Source organism: Acanthaster planci, linkage group LG09 (assembly GCF_054643075.1).
Source record: "Acanthaster planci isolate LZ-2023a linkage group LG09, COTS_SCS, whole genome shotgun sequence".
NCBI classification, from domain to species: Eukaryota; Metazoa; Echinodermata; class Asteroidea; order Valvatida; family Acanthasteridae; genus Acanthaster; species Acanthaster planci.
The window spans coordinates 9,837,991-9,858,343 of record NC_141785.1 but is presented as its reverse complement, the minus strand read 5'-3'; the positions used below and the strand labels follow the sequence as shown (position 1 = coordinate 9,858,343).

Genomic DNA, 20,353 nt, shown 5'->3' with positions numbered 1-20,353 from the left:
GTACGTTTTTCATGTAGTTTTGTCTTTTGTAAAGTCTACGTAATTGCTGTTTCAATACAGTTGGCAAGTGTTGGAGTGATATTACTTGGCCTGCTCAAATACGCAGTTTCATCTCCATTTAGGGCCTGCGTTGCAAATGCCCTGTTCCCCCCCCCTGAATGTTGGTCAACCACTCCGTCAGTCGTGGGAGCATGAAGCCATAGGTGCATCCAGTGGGGAAGGCAAACTGGCGCCCGGGAGATATATTGCTATTTATATGTAGCTTTTTTCAAGAAATTGACAGCACCAACCTGAAAACTTCGACAGTCGTTTGTGGGAAACCCCCCATCTCAAGATGATGCCATGATGAACCTCTTTAACAAATCACCCTGCTGTAGGCCTACCAGGAAATATAGCAGAGTGTAACGAAGGCACACTGCATCTTTTTTTCTGTATGTAAGTTAATGAAAAGCTTATGGCATTACGCCTAAACAGACGCAGATGAGTGACACGCATCAATTGCCCTGGAAGAACTTGAACTAGAAGTTGAAGACCAAAGGTTTGGCAAGAACAGCTTTACTCTCGATCGAGCAAGGCTATTTACTTTTCAACAATGTGTGATAAAGTAAGTTGTGAAGATTATCTTGGGCCAAGCCGTGCACCCCTCCCTAACTTCCTTGCAGTTTAAATTGCCACATATGAAGTGGGAAATGTTCCCCACCTTGGTGTTACGCCAAAAGCTGTCCGGTGCCATCTGACTGGGGACATTCATGGATGGGCCGCACTTGGAACTTTGTTCTTCATGTGGCTGCACTAACGTACATTACATGTCATTGGAAAGAATTCCACAATGCTGTTTTCGACAGTCACAAACAAAAGTTTACCATACTTTTTAAAAACCTGCCAGTCCCTCTTAAGTGGTATTGAACTCCTTTTCTTTGAAAATCTCAAGTCAGAAAAGTTGTTAAGTTTACTGGTTAATTGTGTGAAGCAGAGCTAATTTTTCAAAACCAATTGCAGACTGACGTGCGTCTCTTGAAACTTCTTTGCGAATTGTTGCTTCATTGTTAGATTGCGATCCTCCGAATTTGCTAATTTTCCAGAGTGTGCTTTCTTGATTAAGAGGATTTTTACTGAAGAAAACACGCAATCATGTACAGAACAACCTAATTCAATGTTCAACTTGGAGGCAATATTCATGATCAGAAAAATACATCAAAGAGAGGCTACATGTATCATATAGGCCTATAACCCTTAGTCTGTGATAAGTCCCCCAAATAACTGTCATTTGCCCTAAAGGGATAACTTTTGGGGGATGCCTGTATAAAGTGCAATGTGAAATTCCCACCAGTTTTGCATTTGCAGATTTGTAAGTTCATTTTAAACTGTCTGTTTCTTGTCGGGCTGTTTCTCCGCCGGCTTCCATTTTGATTTTGTGATTTTGTTTGTGGGGGGTATGTTATTTGTTTTATTTTAGGTTGTTTTTGTTCTTTTGTTTTTATTTTTCCAAGACACAGATCAAACATTTAACTGTGTTAAATGTGGAAGGGGTGGCTGATCTTTAATCACCTTAACAAGACTTATAAACTCATTGATTTAAATCGACCTTAAAACAAGACAACAAACAATTCACATTTTGAAGTATGTTTCAACTTATTCTTAAAAATATCCGGGTCTCTCACATTTTACAGAGCAATCACTACGTGAGAATTACATCTTAACAAAACAACTCATCAGAAATTGCATCTAAAAATATGTAAAGCTAAACTTAGTGTATAGAATGAGCAGTAACGACCTTCTCATTCGTATCCCCACATGTGTCATTTAAGCTCCCGGTTCACAACAAAATCCAGTGAACTGAACTTTACTTAATATTATGCACACTCCAAACGACTTATATTAGCCATGTTTGATTCGATACTTCGGTCAATCAAATCAAACATGGCTAATATAAGTCTTTCTGGGCCAATAGGAAAGGTGAACTTTCCTGCACTGTAAAAAGTAATAATGTGTTTCTTAAGTTCTTACATGATTTATATATCTTATGATTTGTGTAGTGGTTAAGGACAAACTGAAGGAAGTAATATTTCGGAAATGGTATCATTTGTTTTAATTTGGTTTAAATTCAAATGGTTTCTTTAACATTATTTCTGTACTTTACCATAAAGAAAAAAAATGCCGGGTAAAAGCTTGGAGGTTTCTAGAAATATGAAAATTGGTTTTAACTCGGAAGAACTTGCATCAATTTCTGTTTCTTCTGAATAAAATAAATTCACTGGATCACTGCAGCATATAAATGTTGTTTACAGTAACTGCGAGTAAAGCTCAATGATTCAACCCTGAGTGTTTTCCTTGTGTCATTTTGATGCGAATGTATCCTCCTAGGTGTGAACCTGTGCCTCAGCCCTTAAATGCACCACTACTTATTTACATTTTGTATTTAAAAGTCAAAATCTCTAATATCAAATTATTACTTTATAAGCTACGTTTACAAGGGCAGATTTGTGGCTGGGGTTTTCTTTTTATACACAAATATAAATGTTTGAAAAGCAGAATGGTCAGTTTTGAACGTTTCCAGTTAAAAGGGCTTCTATCTGAGTGTTAGATTACCTCCCCAGCACTTACTCATGCAAGCGTGACTGCCTTTGATTTCAGGCCAAGGGGACTTCTTACATTTAACCCAGCTTGGCCCAAGTAAGTGGCCTGATGAGCTGGTTACTCGGGAAAGAATCCCACAATACAAAGCAAAAACTTGGCAATTTAATTGAGACTGCAAAGAAAAGGTGACATCGTTGTAAATACATAGTTCGGAAAAAACATAGTCACATGTAGTGGCAAATTGGCTCAAGTCCTCAAAGCTCTGTGAAATGTGTGTTCGGATGTCAGTTGCTTTTAACTGTCTGGATTCATTCAGCAAATTTACTCAAATTTAACCTTTTGACCTGGTGAGGGCACTTCAAATAACCTGAGATCATTAGTTTATAACCATCATTTGCCCATTTCCATTTACACCTGTGAAGAAAGCACAAGCAAACGCAAGGGAAGAGCACATAGTTCATTAACAAGAACTACAGCATATTAACGTCAGTGAACCAAAGTACTGTTAAAAGCTAGGGGAGATGCCTGATTCAAATCTGGTTTTCAAATAGTGCATTGGTTGTTCTAGAGGTAATACATGTACATTGTTGCTTTCGAACTTATACAACGCTACATTTTTAATTTCAGTTGAAAAGAGCCATTCTCAATTCAAACCGTGTTGCATTTGTGCGATTGGAGACTTTGAAATGTTCGGTGGAGGCAAACATACTGGTCACACATGACTAGTATTCTACTGACATCATTGTATGCGTCACTTTAAAGATCATGTGCGCATGCTTAGAATGACATAAACAATAGCGGACTCGTCTCGTGGGAGTGGTATGTTTGCTGCAACTAAGCGTCTCAAAAGCCTCTCGTAACACTACGGTGTTACAGAGGAAAGATTTTTCAAGGAACTTAAAAAAAAAAAAAACAAGCACGGAGGAAGACCTGCATCTGTGCATCGAAACCAGCCTCTAGCACACAGCTGCATGAATCTCAAGGCAGTTCAGGTGTGGCTCAGAAACCCTTGGGACTTCATCACTGTCAGCTTTCAGGTGTCTCGACCTCCGTTAAGCTGCTGCTACTCTGGCTGATATCGCTGCTTATCATCTGCTGGATGTGGGCCCAGATGCAGTACCCCTGCAATGAAGCAGTGATTGGTTTATAGTGGGGGGGGGCAATATTGGGGTTTGGCGGGGGGGTTCAACGGCCTGACTGATCAATTGTAGTTTTTACAAGCATTCCATACAGGATGCTTACTCCACTCTAACTTTACTCCTGTTTTCTTCTCTCTGGCTTCCTCCTTTCTTACGTCCCCTTTTTTTTAACTTACCCCGCCCCCTCACAATGCCCATATTTCAAAGTGGCGGAGAGAAGCAGGTTCTCTCTTTTGTTAGTCGGAGTCAGAATTACTCGGTTGCAGTTCGAAACCATGCTTGAGCATGCGCGTCACTAGCACTTTTTTTTAGGGGGGGAGGGGAAGAACCACTTCTTCAAAGGGGAAGATTTCTGGGGGGAATGGTTACGCATTTATCAGCAACGAACTGATAAATCATAAAACAGTTAACAGGGGTTAATTTTGAGGATTTTTCAAGCACAACTGTGTTTAACGTCACTTTTCCTCTCTTTAGTATGGCTTTTCTCCCTGTTATTTTTCAGGTGGCAAGAACTCTGCCCAATGCCCATGTGGATGAATCGACGGCTGTGGCCACCTCTCATAGAGTGATGTATACCTTCAGGCCACAGTCAAGCAATTTGGACATGGTCTTGAACTGCCTCTATTTCTGTTGTACTGTTACCTCAACCACTGAGCAGACGGCCCGTCCCCCACTGAGGACAGCGATGCCGATGTACTGCACCGTCCTGGGAATGAAGACGCTGGACCCATAAAGCCCAAAACGGCAAACGTAGAACCACACAGGAAGCAGATCCAAACTCATAATGGCATACATGCCAAGCAGAGACTTGAAATCTGAACAGGAACGCAGAAGAGACACAAATTCAATTTAACATGTACTTCTGGCAACACAGATTAATATGCACGCTTCGAGAGACACAATGGTGTGAGCTAATCAAAAAGGGCTACGGATTCAGCATTTACTTGGGATGTATTTCCATTTGGGGCATTTTCTGTAATGAACTTTTCTCAATCAACCACACGCTGTGCTTACTCATTTAGAAGTTGGCTGCATGCAGAGTGCATGGCCATGTCCAAATTTCTTGGGGAGAGTTCAAGCTATAACTATAGTTCGATTTGATCAATGATGCCTGAACAATGGATGGTTTGGACCATAAAGTCAACCACTGGAACCAGGTGCTAGGGCATAGTTCACTATAACAATTTGACCAACGTTGCCTGACCAATGGCTGGTTTGGACCATAAACTCAACCACTGGAACCAGGTGCTAGGGCATAGTTCACTGTAACAATTTGACCAAAGTTGCCTGACCAATGGGTGGTTTGGACCATAAAGTCAACCACTTGAACCAGGTGCTAGGGCATGGGCGCACAACCCATGATCAAAAGCCGATTCCACTCATTAGTATGGAGGGAACCCATTCACACGAAAACAACTGTAGATGTCATTGACCATGAATGCTGAGACAGCTGCAGCCAACAGCAAAATGTAACATTGAGATTTTACAAAATAACCCTACTTTGGACATTTGAGCGTTACTGTATTGTACTTACACGCTGTTATTGTTAAAAAACAAGGGACTAGTTGTTGAACTATAAGCCCATGTCCGAACCTGCCACTGCTGAATTCGCTAGATCATGTGACAGCACCATTATGCCTATTATTTTCAAGCTGTTACGCACAACTTTGTATGATTATGCAAACCCTTAGATCACAGCAGGGATGGATCCCACAAAAGCGGCCATCTGCTTACGTTGTGGCTATGCATAATTGGAATTTTCTCAATGGACTTACTGTCAGCCATGACATTTTTGATGAGCCAAGGAGCCTGGCTGTAACTTGACTTCCACTGGGACCCTGCTGTATGCGTGCACACGAATGTGCACCATTCCAGGGCAGACACAAAATATCCCCACTAGAAAAAAAAAAAAGCCTGCAGTCAATGTCACTGATGGGGAGCTACTGTGTGGAGTGAAATTTTGATGATACGAAATGCAGACTCGTTGATCGTATCCGCCCCGAACGGGACCAAGAGAGGGCGCCATTTTTCTAGCAATGGAGGCTTCTTGAGTAGGGTGTGCAATTTGCTGGTTTACACACGACTATGCAATGCATGCATTGCACTCACATGTCGCTACAAATGAAATGAACACTCCCCACTGCCAAGTGTCTCTTTTCCACCAATGAGGGCATGCTTCTGCTCAAGGGGAGACTGTGCATGCCTATGTGCCCATGACAACTGTCATGTATCAGGATTAGAATCCTAATTGAAAGTGTTCAAACCAACTGGTAGTTTACTATCCGTTAAAAATCACCCATATAACAGTCACACAGACATAGCTGAGACGGGGCCAGGCAATTTTGCTTTGACATAATGCACAGCATAAAATCACCAGACTCTTACCAATTGAACACATAATTTGCTCATGCACCAAAAAGTTCCACTTGAAGTAACATCTACCTCAGATTACAGTTGGCCACTTTAAAATACACTGTTTCAAATATTTATGGAAGTTCTAAAGTAAACAAAGAGGCTCTTAACCCCTTTGCGCCGGGAATTTCTTCCCGAAAGCCAACTCACAGAATTCAAGCCTTGCTTGGCCACGAAGGCCACCTGCCAAACCGCAAATTCTCGGTTTGTGGCCCTGCGTGCTCTGCATGCTTTGAATTACACAGTGAAAAGGCTCATTGTTCGGTGGCATGTGGCTCTCCTCACGCTTCCACATTCCCGTTGCCTCTTTTCAAAGTGGGGACTATTGTGAAGCTGGTGATTATGATGCAAATTCGGTCTCTTCATTTCTGGGCTACAAAAAAAGGCCAATTACCATATACACAAGAGCCAGGGTCTGCCTTCTTTCACCGTGTTTGATCGAGCGTGGGCGTGTCTAGCCGCGTCCCGGCGCGAAGGGGTTAATAGAGAGATAAATGCTGAAGAGACCCATTGCCATGTGACTGATGCCACAAAACTTACTCTAAACAGGGAGGTCCAGAGCATTCCACGACCAAAATTATCGATGGCCACGTCAAGCTGAAGTTGGAATTAAAGGTAAATAAATATTTGATAAAGCTTCAACTCCAAAGATGGCAAGAAAAGCACTAGATGTTTGACGGGGTCCTGAGGAGAGCCATGACCTCCCATTTCAAGACTTTAAAATTTACAACTTGGAGAACACCACATAATCAGTACATCTTTCCGCCATGTCAATAAGTCTTCTCTAAGGGAGGATAAGGTTGGCATATACAGGAACATGTTATTTCTCAATTTTGGACCCCGGCTTTGATCTATTCTAGTGTCAATCTTTCAGGGTTGGTACTTCCATATCCCTGTGGGATTTTCCCAAGTTTTTATACTCTTGCCTTTGCAGAAACTCTTTTAACTTTCTCCACTTTACTCACCTGAAGAATTTACAGGTTTGACACTAAGGAGACATGCTGAATGGCTGGCCTTCTGAAACTACACTACACATATATCTCCCTCTAAAAATCTAGCATAATTTGTGGTTCCTTAGGTTGACTTGTATACAACTAATGTTCATCAAGCTCACCCAAGCTCCAAATGCTGAGGTCTGATGCAGTCGCCTAGCAACGGCTCCATCCACAACTATAAATACAAATGGATGCTAAGAGGTTTCTTTGCTTGTTTTGCTCATGCTTGTTTCTTTCATAGTCTATGAAAGAAACAAGCATGAGGTTTTGACATAAATAGTATCTAGAAAATTACATTGAAACACCAAGGTCCATATTTCCTTATGATCTGAAAAACACTAATTGGAAACTTTTTTTAAAAAATTATGCCCACGGATGAGGTAAATGATTACGGGCAATACAAAAGTTATTCAAGGTTTCAAATTTTGTTTCACACAGAAAAACAAAAGAAGGCAGTCACAGAAAAACAACCAACATCGACAGATAGCAAGGCCCTATCCTTTTATACATTAGTTTTCATTTGCCAGCTTCAGTGATCTTTATTCCATGTAATACTCTCAAAAGGAGAGGTTACAAAGGAGTCAGTCTATTACCATGGCAACACACAGATTTACTTGATTCCTTACAACGTCCAAACTCGTTGATAGAGGAACACCTCCGGTAAAGGAACAGCGCTAGAGTTTAGGCTCTAAGTAACAACTATGGTACCACTATATGATAGAATAGGACACGCTGTGAAACTCTCTTCCATAACGTCAGTGTTGCCAGCAGAGTTATCCACCAGGCATTAAAACATTTTCACTTGTCCATCAATTTTCCCTGATAGCTCTGTGCTACCGCAATTCAGTACCCTAGGCTCCAGGGTCATGACTGATTCGACCTCAGGAATAGCGCAATGAGGAAGTCTGCTCCATACATTATGGGCCTGTTTGTTTACGGATCTGGATCTCAACCAGTGATCCTAAAATAGGGCTGTGCTGAATATCTGAATATTCGATTGATTATTATTTGAATTCAAAATTCATGAAAAGGAAGGGAGACTTTTTTTTTGTTTCAAATGAGAAAAATCGCGTTACGGAGGCTTGTTTTGACCAGATTCAAAGGAATAGAAATTATCAACAGGGCAAGACAGTATTGTTCATCTCTTAAATCGTGGCTGGAGATACTCCTAGATGTAAGAAGCTATTGTAGTGAATATAATGTACAATTGTGTGCATTATTGCAACTGATTTTGTATGGTTTAATCATCAACAATCTGCCTGTCGGTAAGACCGAATATTGGGAAATTCAATTGAATTGAAGGTTGAATATTTGAATAGTGAATTATTTGAATCGACTCAGCCCTATCGGTATCCCAATGCTAGTTCACTTATCCATCAGGCAGGTTCTGGTGTCAGTGAATGAAATGTAGGTTCACTGATCGCGATCTGGATCAGGGCGAAACACATGGGCCCATAGACCAGAGTTTATGAAGTTGAATACGCACAGTCGAGAAAGAACGATGTCAAGTAGAAGCCAAGGAACCATGGTGGTTGCTTCAAGAAAAACCACGACACCAGCAGCAGCAGTAACCTCACATAACCTGTTGGCAAGATCATTATGATACAGTTAAGATCTTTTCTACAGAGCAGCAGAATACAGATGTTTGTGAGTGCAAAGGTAAGATTTATTACACGAGGTGACAGATGAAATGTTCCATTCCACGAGGTAATGCCGAGTAGAATGGAACTTCATTTACATGTACATTTGTTTTAGGCAGTACCTGCATATATCCTCTTCTGTGAGGAGAACTAACAGCCCTCATGTATAAATATTTACGTTCGTCATTTTGCAAAACAAATTTGTGTCCGCAGCACCACCCAATGGTTGCATTGTGCAATGTTAGACTGGTTCCTATCACTACATTATTTTCCTCATGTCTTACTAGAATGCAATATATGAAATGGGGGTGGGAACCAGTCAAGTGAAAGGAAGATCTATTCATTGGATACTGTGGAATAGAATGAATGTGATCAATGATCCACTAATCAAATGATGGGATTTATGCACTCAGCACAAAATCTGAAGGAGTCCAATTCAGGGAGATTGTATATTTGGGACCCCATTTTTGTCATTTTTTTTCTTGTAAAACTGGTCAGCCCCCCCCCCAAAAAAACAAAGGCAATGCTCTCTTTATTGCGTTGACCCTAATTTTTGAAATTTCAAACTGGAAATTGTGAGTAAATGTGACTTTCTTACTGATAAACCGTGTGCGTGTGTGTGCCGACATGACACGCTTTTTGTGAATGATCCGCTAGGCCGGCACGCCCTGACGTCGTCTCCAGCACACATTCAAATCGCTTTTTAAACGACATTGCAACTTCAAGCTCAACAACAAGACTGTTTCCAATTTAAGGGGACATTTCTCTTTTCTTCCCAAATGAGAGTAAACCTTACCATCATTATTGGAATCGCCAATTCTCACTTAATCCAAAGCCGGACGCATTAGACAGTTTAAGGACCACTGTGTGAAATGAATGAATGGGATGGAAAGCCTATGGAAGGTACTTTGACCCCAATATTGCCTGACCATGCCGATGTGTTAAAAAAGGCAATCTATAGGGTCCAAGTTGAAGTTACTCGGACTACATTGCCATACTGGGTAGCACCAAAGACTACAAAGTTCAAGTTGGGCATGAGCCATGGACACAGTTGGGGCAGTGACACATTTGGGGTGTAACATTACAATACATATGAAGAGTAGTCCCAGGCCGGATGCAGCTCGGCTTAAGCCCGAGGGCTAGGCACCGGTGTGGCACGGCCCAATGACAGACCATGTAGGAAGGAGTGGACAGACATATCATTATGACATGACACTTCGTCTTAACGTCTTCCGGGATGCACGTAATCTTTGGGTTTTATTTCTTTATCTAAGAAAGCAAAACTTTTAGTATAAAGAGATCGAGGCCTTTTATACTTACTCACCAATAATATTGGGAATGTAACAATAGATGTTCTTCATAATGTAGTTTAGCTTTTCTTTGCAGACGGTGCATTCGTGGAGGAAGGAGGGGAACGATACGTTCCTGATACAGTGGAAAATGATGTTTATTTACTGAACGTGCGCCCTCAAGTGTCCCAATAATACGACTGACGACGGCTACTGCTATCAATCATCCCAAAGGTAGATAACGATCTCTATGATTGGCTAAAGGAAATAGGGTGATTAAAGCTAAAGTCTTTTAGCTGACAAATTAGGTAATCGCTTAAATGATCTGCAAGTGAAGTTGTAAATCCGCAGACACGGAAGCTAGATGGACATGGCGCTGTACAGCAGAAGAACATTGCTCGTGTTTTATACAATTCTAGTGATTCTGCTTCTCAGTTTGTGCATAGAAGGAAGAATTTCATACAGGAAATATGAGGAGCAGCAAGTGGATACTTCGAAGTACCACAACCACGCTGAGTTAACGAGATTGATGCATCAATATGCTACGGACTATCCGGCAATAACAAAACTGCTCAATGTCGGCACCAGCGTGGAAGGTCGCGAACTGTGGGCCTTGCAGATCACCGACCGGCCCGAGGAGGTGGAACGGGGGGAGCCCTGGTTCAAGTATGTCGGTAACATGCATGGAAACGAAGCTGTCGGGAGGGAGATTTTGATATTCTTAATTCAGTATCTGTGTCAAAATTATGAAGTGGACGATCGAATCACAAACCTCATTGACAGCACAAACATATTCATAATGCCGAGTATGAACCCGGATGGCTTTGAAAGTGCAACTGAAGGCGATTGCACGTCAGTAACAGGAGGTCGGGAGAATGCAAATCGTGTGGATCTGAACAGGAATTTTCCAGACCAGTTTCGGTCAAGGGATCCCGTCTTGGAACCAGAGACGCTGGCCCTGATAAACTGGATTGAGAGCAGCCCCTTTGTGTTGTCGGCAAACCTCCATGGTGGTAGTGTGGTCGCAAGTTACCCTTTTGATGACTCTGCAAAGCACCACAGTAATGTTTACAGTGCAGCACCAGATGACGATGTCTTTAAAATGCTTGCCAGGGCCTATGCCAACAACCATTTGACGATGGCTCGCAAACGTCCTCAGTGCTACACAGGAGAAAACTTTCCTGGGGGAATAACAAATGGAGCTCACTGGTATGATGTTCCTGGTGAGTGTCGCCTTCTCTAAATACCAGAGGCCCACTTCGTGGGAGCTCAAAATCAAACAAATCTTCAATTTCTGTCATTAGGTGTTTGTGGAATTGAAAATGTTACGCCCCAACTACATGTACATGTATAGCGTCTGTCCCAACTGTAGTGCTGCAGTTGGGCTGACCCAACTATTGTCGACAAATTTCTATTGAAATTTTCTCAACCTTATCCAAGTAAATGCATCTTACACTTGACACAATTCATCTGAAATGTGGCACTTACCTATGACATGACACAGCCTCACAGGAAGCCATGAATATGACTTTGGCACATGCTGGCCACATGCACACTACTGGACCTAAATGCTGTAGTTGAGCCGGCCCAACTGTAGCACTCTAGTTGGGATGGGCCCATTTATACTAGTTGGGATGGTCCCAACTTTAGTGCTGCCTGATGTTGCAGTTAGGGCTTAAATTTATTTTTTTTTTGGTACTGGCTAGCAGAGAACTGTGACAATCTGGTTAGAGTTCCATATAAGAACATCGCTAATTTTATTCTGTATGTGGTATATCTAACCTTAGCGGGTGATAACATGTCATAAAATGTCAAATTTAGCCGGGAAAATATTACCTAAAAAAAATTGGATTATTTAGACCAGTCTCCTAAGATTCTTGCATGTTGAATGTGAGAACGGTGTTGACAAAAGCTTTTGTAACAGCCTGCTTTGAAACCACTGAAACACATTTCTCAAAGGAAAATTGAACGACATAGATATCACACATCAGATATTGATTGATGGGATCTGCTTATTTTACCAGATCAAATACTCCCATGAAAAAATGGCACACATACATGTACATAATTCAAAAATCCTACATTTACCAAATTGCTACCTTGAATCGTTTACCCACTAAATTACCTCCTTGTATTGTTTATCATTTGTATTTGAGCTCCAGGAAACTTGGTTAGTGTGGCCGACTTTTTGTGTCTGCCACTGATGATCTGAGCATGTGTTTTGACCTTTCTCCATTCAAGTCATGGACTTGGTTGATAATTTGTTTTTTGGACAGAGGTTACCAAAATATAGTTAGTAACCTGACTGGAACTTTTAGTTTTATCTGTGTGCCAGAGTTTTTTTGAGAGTTTGCAGTTCTCTGTAAACTGCATGGACAGTACATGAAGTGCACACACACACGCACAGATGACTGTAAAAACAAGGTACCAAAATGACTACAAAACATCCTGGATTCTTTTTGACAAACTTTATTTCACCAAAGCACACTACATTTTATCTCACGTACACAATACTCCTCAAATGTGAAGTCTTTTTGTGCTTTGAAGTTTTTATTTTTCAGCCATGCGGATGCCCTCTTGTTCATGGGATCAATTGCCCAAAATGCAAGACATTTTGCCTGGCTGAATTTTAACTGATTTTAACTGTCCTTAAGAAATTACTGTGCTCTCTCTAAGTTGGCCCTCGTTGGGAGCCAACGCAGAGCTGTTATAAAAACCATCAACAAGGAGAACACCGCTTGACAAGCCTAGGATGCACAGAGTCACTGGCTTGCCGTCTTACAGCGCCCTCATTTTTGATCCTGCAGGGGGCATGCAAGACTACAACTACCTGCACAGCAACTGCTTCGAGATCACCATTGAGCTGTCCTGTTGTAAATATCCCAAGGCCAGCCAGCTGACCCAGGAATGGGACAACAACAGGGAAGCCCTTCTGGCCTACATGGAAATGGTGAGCATATCTGGACATGATCAACCACTTGCAGCAGTACCGCCAGGTGTTATTCTTTGCAGAAAAACACATTGAGAAAGGGGACATCTGTACTTTGTACATGTTCATATATATCTATACGTACATGTATGTTTACATGAAATATAGATGGACCCACTATTTAACCCCTTCTCGGCGGGAATTTCTTTCCGAAAGCCGACTCCAAGAATTCTAGCCTTGTTTGGCCACGAAGGCCACCTGCCAAACGGCAAATTCTCAGTTTGTGGCCCAGCGTGCTCTTCACGCTTTGAATTACATGGTGAAAAGGCTGATTGTTCGGTGATATGCGGCTCTACTCAAGCTTCCACATTCCCGTTGCCTCATTTCAAAGTGGGGACTATTGTGAAGCTGGTGATTATGATGCAAATCCGGTCTTTTCATTTCTGGGCTACACACAAAGACCAATTACCGTATACACAAGAGCCAGGGTTTGCCTTCTTTCACCGTGTTTGCTCGAGCATGGGCCGAGAATAATAGCTGAAAAGCGGGCTGAGGATCTCAATTTTTACGGCGTGTCTTAACGCGTCCCGGCGTGAAGGGGTTAAATGCTCAGCTACATATAAATGCAACAAATATTGTGTCTATACAGTACCGTATTTGAGATTCATCTACACTGTATAATCCATGTAAATATACGCACGGTACCCGGTATGTTTTCTTCCTTGTCCCTGTCAGTTCTACCCCAAAATATTCTGAGTAACACATCAGGCCCTCTGATTACAAAGGATGTTCCAGGATTTATCAGTCCTGCTCACAATAAGCTGATAATGTACATGTGTATTTATGGGCCTTACCCAACTGTATCAGGGTTATATATTGTTTTATGTTCAAACCTCTTTTATTTTCCACTAACAAAAAAGGGACCAGTAATTTCTCTGTTGTAAGGGTTTGAAGAATGCAGGTAATGCTTTGGAAAACAGGCGTACATGGACATGTACACACATGTATGTACATTTGATGATTGTCAAGCGGCATCTACATGTATGTGAATAACAAGGCTGTGACACAACAGGACAAATTAATTACTGTGTGAACATACATACCGGCTCTGTCAAGTTGCGCCCTCTCACAGATACTGTCTGCAAGAGGTTTTGTTTTGCACCAAATGCATGTGCATGTGTACCAGTACTGGAATATGTCCATGTACATGTACTTGGATTGTACGAAGAATGAATCACCCGGTCATGGGTGATTCCAGCAATTAGGGGTCCATTTTTTTCCCTGTCCCAGTCGCATCTGACATATGATTTTGTAAGCGCAGAACACATTTTCCAATTTCCGAGAGTGATGAATTAATACAAATTACCTGCTAAACAAATAGAAATAGTTTGAAATCAATTCCAGTGATATTTCCATGTCGAATGACAAAAGTTAGATGTAACAGGGACACAAAAATGGCACACTTTTCGACCCCTAATTTCTGGAATTACCCTCATTAGGTCTGTGCCACTGACACTGTAAATGTGAAATCAGTCCTAATTTCAAAGATACCTTACAGAATACTTCCTGAATTATGCAAATGCTACATTACTGTAAAACCAAGGGTGGATCTACATGTAGGATAAATTCTTTTGGGGGTGGGCCAAAATTGTGTCCATGGGGTGTCATAGATGTTGGCACTCCAGGGATTTGTCGGAGTTCAGGCTACATGACTGTGCTTTTTATGCGCCTTTCAAAAGAAGGGAAATTAAAAAAGAATTTGTTTTGTTTGGGGAGGCATGACCCATTTGCCCCTCTCCGAATCCACCCTTGCTGTTAACCAGTGTCACATCTTTGTACATACACTCTTACATGTACTTCATATTGTAAGGGCACATGCCCCATGATATACATGTCAATGCCATTTGGATGCATGTGACACAGGTTAAGAAAAGCAAAGCAATTTTCATTCGAAAAAATGTTTATTGTCTAACACTTAACTCTGCACAATAATACGTTCATGTACTTCACAGTCATTCTTTCTTTCTGCCATTCAACCAGGTCCACCGTGGGGTTAAAGGCTTCGTGTACGATGCGTTGCGGAATACTGGTATCCCTGGTGCCCGCATTGCGGTGGAGGGCATCGCTCACAACGTCACCACCGCCCAGTTTGGTGACTTCTGGCGTCTGCTAACACCCGGGACATACGTCATCTCAGCTGAGGCTGATGGGTAAGATGAGGTGTTGGTTTCGATCTTCCTCTGGACGAATGAGCTAAGTAAAGTGTCTGGCAAAAACTTGTTGGTCTTGTTGGCTTTTCACGTCAGGTACCGGCCAGGCGATGCCCAGACGGTGGTGGTGACAGACGGAGACCCAAAAGAGATTGAAATCTTCCTGGTTCCCAAAGGCAGTCCAGATATGCTGGACCTGAAGACCAAACAAACCGAGGATGTGGAGGGAGAGATCAAAGAGGAGGAAGCAGAAGAAGAAAGTGAGTCTGCCTCTGTCTGCCAGTTTTGCTCAGATAGATTCAATTTTCACGCGAAGCACTCTGCTGTATTTGAGTCCATTGCAATTCTTACCATCACTCAAGCCTGCCCAAACAGTAGTTCAGTCAAGGTTCCCCAGGAAAAAAGTCCTCCACTAACAAAGTACACGTATTTTGGAAATACTGAAGGAATTTTTTTTCCCGGGAAAAGTTGACTGCTCGGTGTGAAGACTTGATCAGGAATAGAACTGTTGACAATGTGACAAAACTTTCAAAAGTGCCTCAATTTTATGTCTCAATGAGTGATACTGCACACCTATCAAAGTCTTATCATCGCTCATTATATGTAAAAGGGGAATTTTACGTGCTACCTACCCCCCCATGCAACATGTTACCGGGCATTTTACATGTTACATATACCTACATGTGTACCCCTGAAAAAAACATGTTACAGGTTTGCTCACTTACTGTGCATTTAGTTTGCCCTTGATACATTGTTTTGAATTGTATTTTTCTAGGACATTTTGTACTTCGAGCTGTGTGTACATTATGTATTTCCATTTGGTCATATTGGAAATACCCCACGATCCCATGACTAAGGTGCTAAGGGAAACTGCATATAATCAAACATTTCCTGTTTTTACCAGAATGTCAGCACTGCCAAGAGAAGAATTATTGAAGGAATTGGGAGGTGGGGTACGCTTTTACAGTTATGTGGAAGGCATTTTGGTGTTTAATTTGAATATGGGATCCAGTCTGTCATATGGAGTTCCACACAGGCATTGAAGTTAAACCCTCTATCAGAGCAGGTTGAGGGAGGGAGGAAGGGGGAATTCTGGCTTGCAGACTGCATCTGCAGTACACATGTAATCTGAAGTGTCACAGGTACACCTTGTATGGCCACAACCCAACTTTGGAATGATCTGCTGTCTTCCTGAGCTCTGTACTCGGTGACTGAACCCACTTTCACATTTTACTGTACCTTGAACTGTAAGATGCAGTGCTCTCCTTTAAACAGTCCCCTGTACAAAGCCCACAAATGTTACACACTGTGTGAACTGATTATGTGCAGTGTGTAAGGGGAACATGTCTGACAGAAGATCGTTTCTCCAAAACGATGAATCTCTGGATGTCTCTCAGTTTTCCATTCCTCAGACAGGATGAAAGACATGTATACATGTGATACACGTACATTGCACCATCATCTGCACATCCTCCAAAAAGCGTCAAGAGAGTGACCACAGGTTTCGAAGTTAAAATGGATCAAACATTTGAGCAAGTCTTCAAACAAATCTCACGTTTTCAAGTTGTGCATTTTAACGTATGTGTAGATTACTCACAGAAGAGCTACAGTGTACATGTACATATACGGTACAACTTACTGACATGTACAGTGTACAGTACAGTTCAAACTAGTGGTACCAATACCCGAGGCAACCTGTATACATTCACAGTGTGCTCTAAATAGTGAATGCTTTGTACTAAGAAAGGTTTTATCAAAAATAGCCACATTATTGACAATGTTCGAGTTTTGTTGCAATCTCACAACCTTTGCTTGGCTGACTTATGCCTTTGGTACACTGTAGGAAAAAAAAGGATTGACTGTATGCCTTTTGTTGCATGCTAAGCTCAACAAACGAGCAGGCAGAACGCTTCAGGCAATGCCTGGCCTTGTTACCGTTGTTCTGATGGTACGTGTAAATGGATTACTTGATGCTCTTTGACAATGCATGTTTACAATGGATCAAGGTTTGTTGAAATGGCAAGTTTTGTTATGGCCTTGCATTTGGCTCTTCAAGTCAAGTTCCCGTGTGGTTGTAAAATGCAGACAGCATAAGAGATGTTCTAGATGCAAATAGTCGGGGAAAAGACGATTTGTGACATCATTCAACAAATAATAAACGAAGACAAACTTGTATCTGAAATCCCTAAAATATTTGTGTAAAATGCCGTTTGTGAGAATTTCTTGAAGCTTCACTGTAAACTGGTACAGTGCGTCACTTTATTTATTAAATATTGAAACCACGTGACTCTGTGCATTTCGATTAAGTGTTTGTGAAATATTGTTCCCAGGCGGGAACATGAAGGAAATGTGAATGTCAGATGTTTTTACCATTTTACGAGTTGAGTTTTCCCCGTACGTGTAGTGTAACATTAAAGACCAGTCTGTTTGGGTTGGCAATAGTGTGAGTGCAGTCAATCAAAATAGTTTACAGCAATACTTGAAATACTCAACAAGTCCTGAGATGCTTCCTGGTGAGTGTTGTTTGCCACTTCAGCTGGCCTTGCTTCAGTGTGTTTTTCAACTCTCTTCCTCCCCGTAGTTATTGAGCCGACACTCTTCAAGCATTACCACTACGAGGAAATGAAGACTTTCCTGCAAGCCTACGCCAACCAGTATCCACACATCACCAGCCTGTACTCTGTAGGGACCTCAGTGCAGGGAAGGACACTGTACGTACTGGAGATCACAGATAACCCAGGAGTTCATGAGCCTGGTAAGAAGAGTTGGACTAGAGGTTTTTGGCTGGAGATTTTGCACAGTGCCTGTTAGCCTGACTGGACACTCTAGCTGTAAGTTTTTAATCAGTATATTTGACAGTGGTACTCTGTTGTTTCCACAGGCGAACCGGAGTTCAAGTACGTCGCAAATATCCATGGCAACGAGGTCGTCGGCCGGGCCTTGGTGCTGAACCTGATCCAGTTCCTCTGTGAGAACTACGGCCGGTCGGCCGAGATCACAGCCCTGGTAGACAACACACGTATCCACCTCATGCCTGCCATCAACCCGGATGGGTTTGAGAAAGCACATGAAGGTGAGTTACAGATTGGCTTGTTAAAAGAGCACTGTCTGACATATCTGAATAGTTAATTGAGACTACAAACTGAAAGAGCAAGCAGAATTAGAAATCGTAACCGGTATCCTGGCTCCGTCATTGAACAGCCACGCCACGCTTTGAACAGTAGGCTCTCCACTACCAGCCAGGATCTAAAGCCTTTTACCCTCACTGACTTGATTGACAGTTCTAATGGTAGCCTTGATGCAAGTCGCCTGCACATCGATCAATGCTGCCAAGAAGGAGTTCTTAGCAGCATTGATCGATAGACTTTTGTGTGTTGGCCTTCAGGAGATGTACAGGGCACCGATGGCCGCAATAATGCTCACAATGTGGATCTGAACCGCAACTTCCCCGACCAGTATGGGCCAAGCGAGGGCCGGCCACAGCCCGAGACATTGGCCATGATGCAGTGGATCCAGTCCTACCCATTTGTTCTGTCGGCCAGCCTCCACGGCGGGTCCCTGGTGGCCAACTACCCATGGGACGATAACAAGCCAGGAACTGCGGGTTACAGTAAATGCCCGGACGACGATGTCTTCATTCAGATCACCGAGGCTTATTCAATGGTAGGTTGTTGGTTGGAATCTTTACTATGTTACACCCAGCAAGATTCTGTGTGCTTGACACCACACCAGTAGGACGATGGTTGAAGTGAAATACAAACTCACTGAACTGGTGCCAAAAATTCAGTAACATTTGAATTCAGTATATCTCTTTCACCTGTGTTTGGACATGACAAATAACTATGCCGAGTTTCATACAAGATCATGCGTTGTTGTGGATAGTCCTCGCGGATCTAAGGAGCTCTCTTTCCGCTATTTTTGCTTTGCAAGGTTACATGTATCTCAATGTACGTGTCATATGCATTGGTAGAAACATCCATTTCTTCTCACAGGCTCACACCACCATGCATCTTGGTCATCCGTGTCCGAAACTCTACCCCCATGAAAACTTCAAAGAGGGCATCACAAACGGAGCTGCTTGGTACAGTGTATCAGGTAAGGACCGTCTTGCATTTACCCGCTGAAGATAGAACTGATGGACAATTGTGTGTGACTTAAAGGGACCATGAAATAGAAAGATTTTTCTAAAACCCTTGAAAGTGCACCTTTGGGTGTCAAATAACCTTATTTTAAATTTTTGTTGTGTAATTTAAACCCATATTTTGGAGCTTTTTTGGTATTTATGCCAATGCACATTTGCATATTCATAAGCAGAACTATGATGTCATCCAAGGCACTGAATCTCAATGCTGCACCAATTAGTGCACAGAAAATTCCCAGATTTTTAAACGCTGCTATTGTAGATTTAATTTCCTTTGGCAATTTATTGTTGTGTTAGTATATGGCAATTACAAGCAACCTTTTCACAGAAATGTTTTCAGATAGCAAATTAAATTTCTCCAAATTTTTGAGAAAACAATTTGAACATGAAACATGCAAACTGAACCATGTCTTGCAGGACTTACATGGAAGCAAAAGCACCCTCACTTGTTTGTAAATGTTTGGTCAGTTTTGAATGTTTGAAAAGTGCACTTTTCAGTTCATGTAACCCAAAAAAGGATGTCAAACAGTCTTTATGAATTGAAGAAGAGTACCGTGATACACAAAAACTGCTGCTCAGAAAAATTCATTTCATGGATCCTTTAATAGTTGAGGACGAAAGAAGGTCTCATTGCAATTTGTACAGGTGGCATGCAGGCTGGGGACCAATTTTCAACTAAAAGTGCCCCAGGCCAGGGGTCAATTCTTGTGACACAAATGGAACTAATGGATTAGGTTTGTGAAAACTAAAGATATAAGCCCTAAGTTTATATCACTGTTTCCTTTATCATGTTAATCATAAAAGGTGGGATGCAAGACTGGAACTACCTTCACAGTAACTGCTTTGAGATCACGCTAGAGCTGGGCTGCGTCAAGTACCCATGGGCCAAGGACCTGAAAAGCTATTGGGATGCCAACAAAGTTGCCATGTTGGCTCTTATAGAGCAGGTGGGTCCGTAACCCTTCACCTTTCTGCAGATTACAGAGACATCGTTCGGCATCACTTTGGTTTGTTTTGGAAT

At 42.0% G+C, this 20,353-nt stretch overlaps 2 protein-coding genes across 3 annotated transcripts in view; one reads left to right on the top strand and one right to left on the bottom strand.

Annotated features, from left to right (window-relative positions):
- Positions 1-1,510: 1,510 nt before the first annotated feature.
- Positions 1,511-10,242, bottom strand: LOC110980718 (uncharacterized). Its single transcript, XM_022237633.2, has 7 exons — positions 10,088-10,242; positions 8,610-8,705; positions 7,243-7,298; positions 6,669-6,725; positions 5,492-5,612; positions 4,359-4,531; positions 1,511-3,699 (listed from the first exon to the last, which is right to left on the bottom strand). The coding sequence occupies exons 1-7, from the start codon at positions 10,122-10,124 to the stop codon at positions 3,604-3,606; spliced, it is 636 nt and encodes a 211-aa protein (XP_022093325.2). The 5' UTR covers positions 10,125-10,242; the 3' UTR covers positions 1,511-3,603.
- A 69-nt stretch (positions 10,243-10,311) lies between these two features.
- Positions 10,312-20,353, top strand: part of cpd (carboxypeptidase D) — a 28,336-nt gene continuing 18,294 nt past the window's right edge. The window contains exons 1-9 of one of the 2 annotated variants that reach the window (XM_022237631.2): positions 10,312-11,275; positions 12,860-13,002; positions 15,022-15,191; positions 15,288-15,451; positions 17,773-17,946; positions 18,073-18,264; positions 18,577-18,854; positions 19,184-19,286; positions 20,137-20,279. In XM_022237631.2, coding sequence (XP_022093323.2) covers positions 10,417-11,275; positions 12,860-13,002; positions 15,022-15,191; positions 15,288-15,451; positions 17,773-17,946; positions 18,073-18,264; positions 18,577-18,854; positions 19,184-19,286; positions 20,137-20,279 — 2,226 coding nt within the window. In that variant the 5' untranslated portion in view covers positions 10,312-10,416. The remainder of the gene's footprint in view (positions 11,276-12,859; positions 13,003-15,021; positions 15,192-15,287; positions 15,452-17,772; positions 17,947-18,072; positions 18,265-18,576; positions 18,855-19,183; positions 19,287-20,136; positions 20,280-20,353) is intronic. The other variant, XM_022237630.2, reaches the window with a different exon arrangement.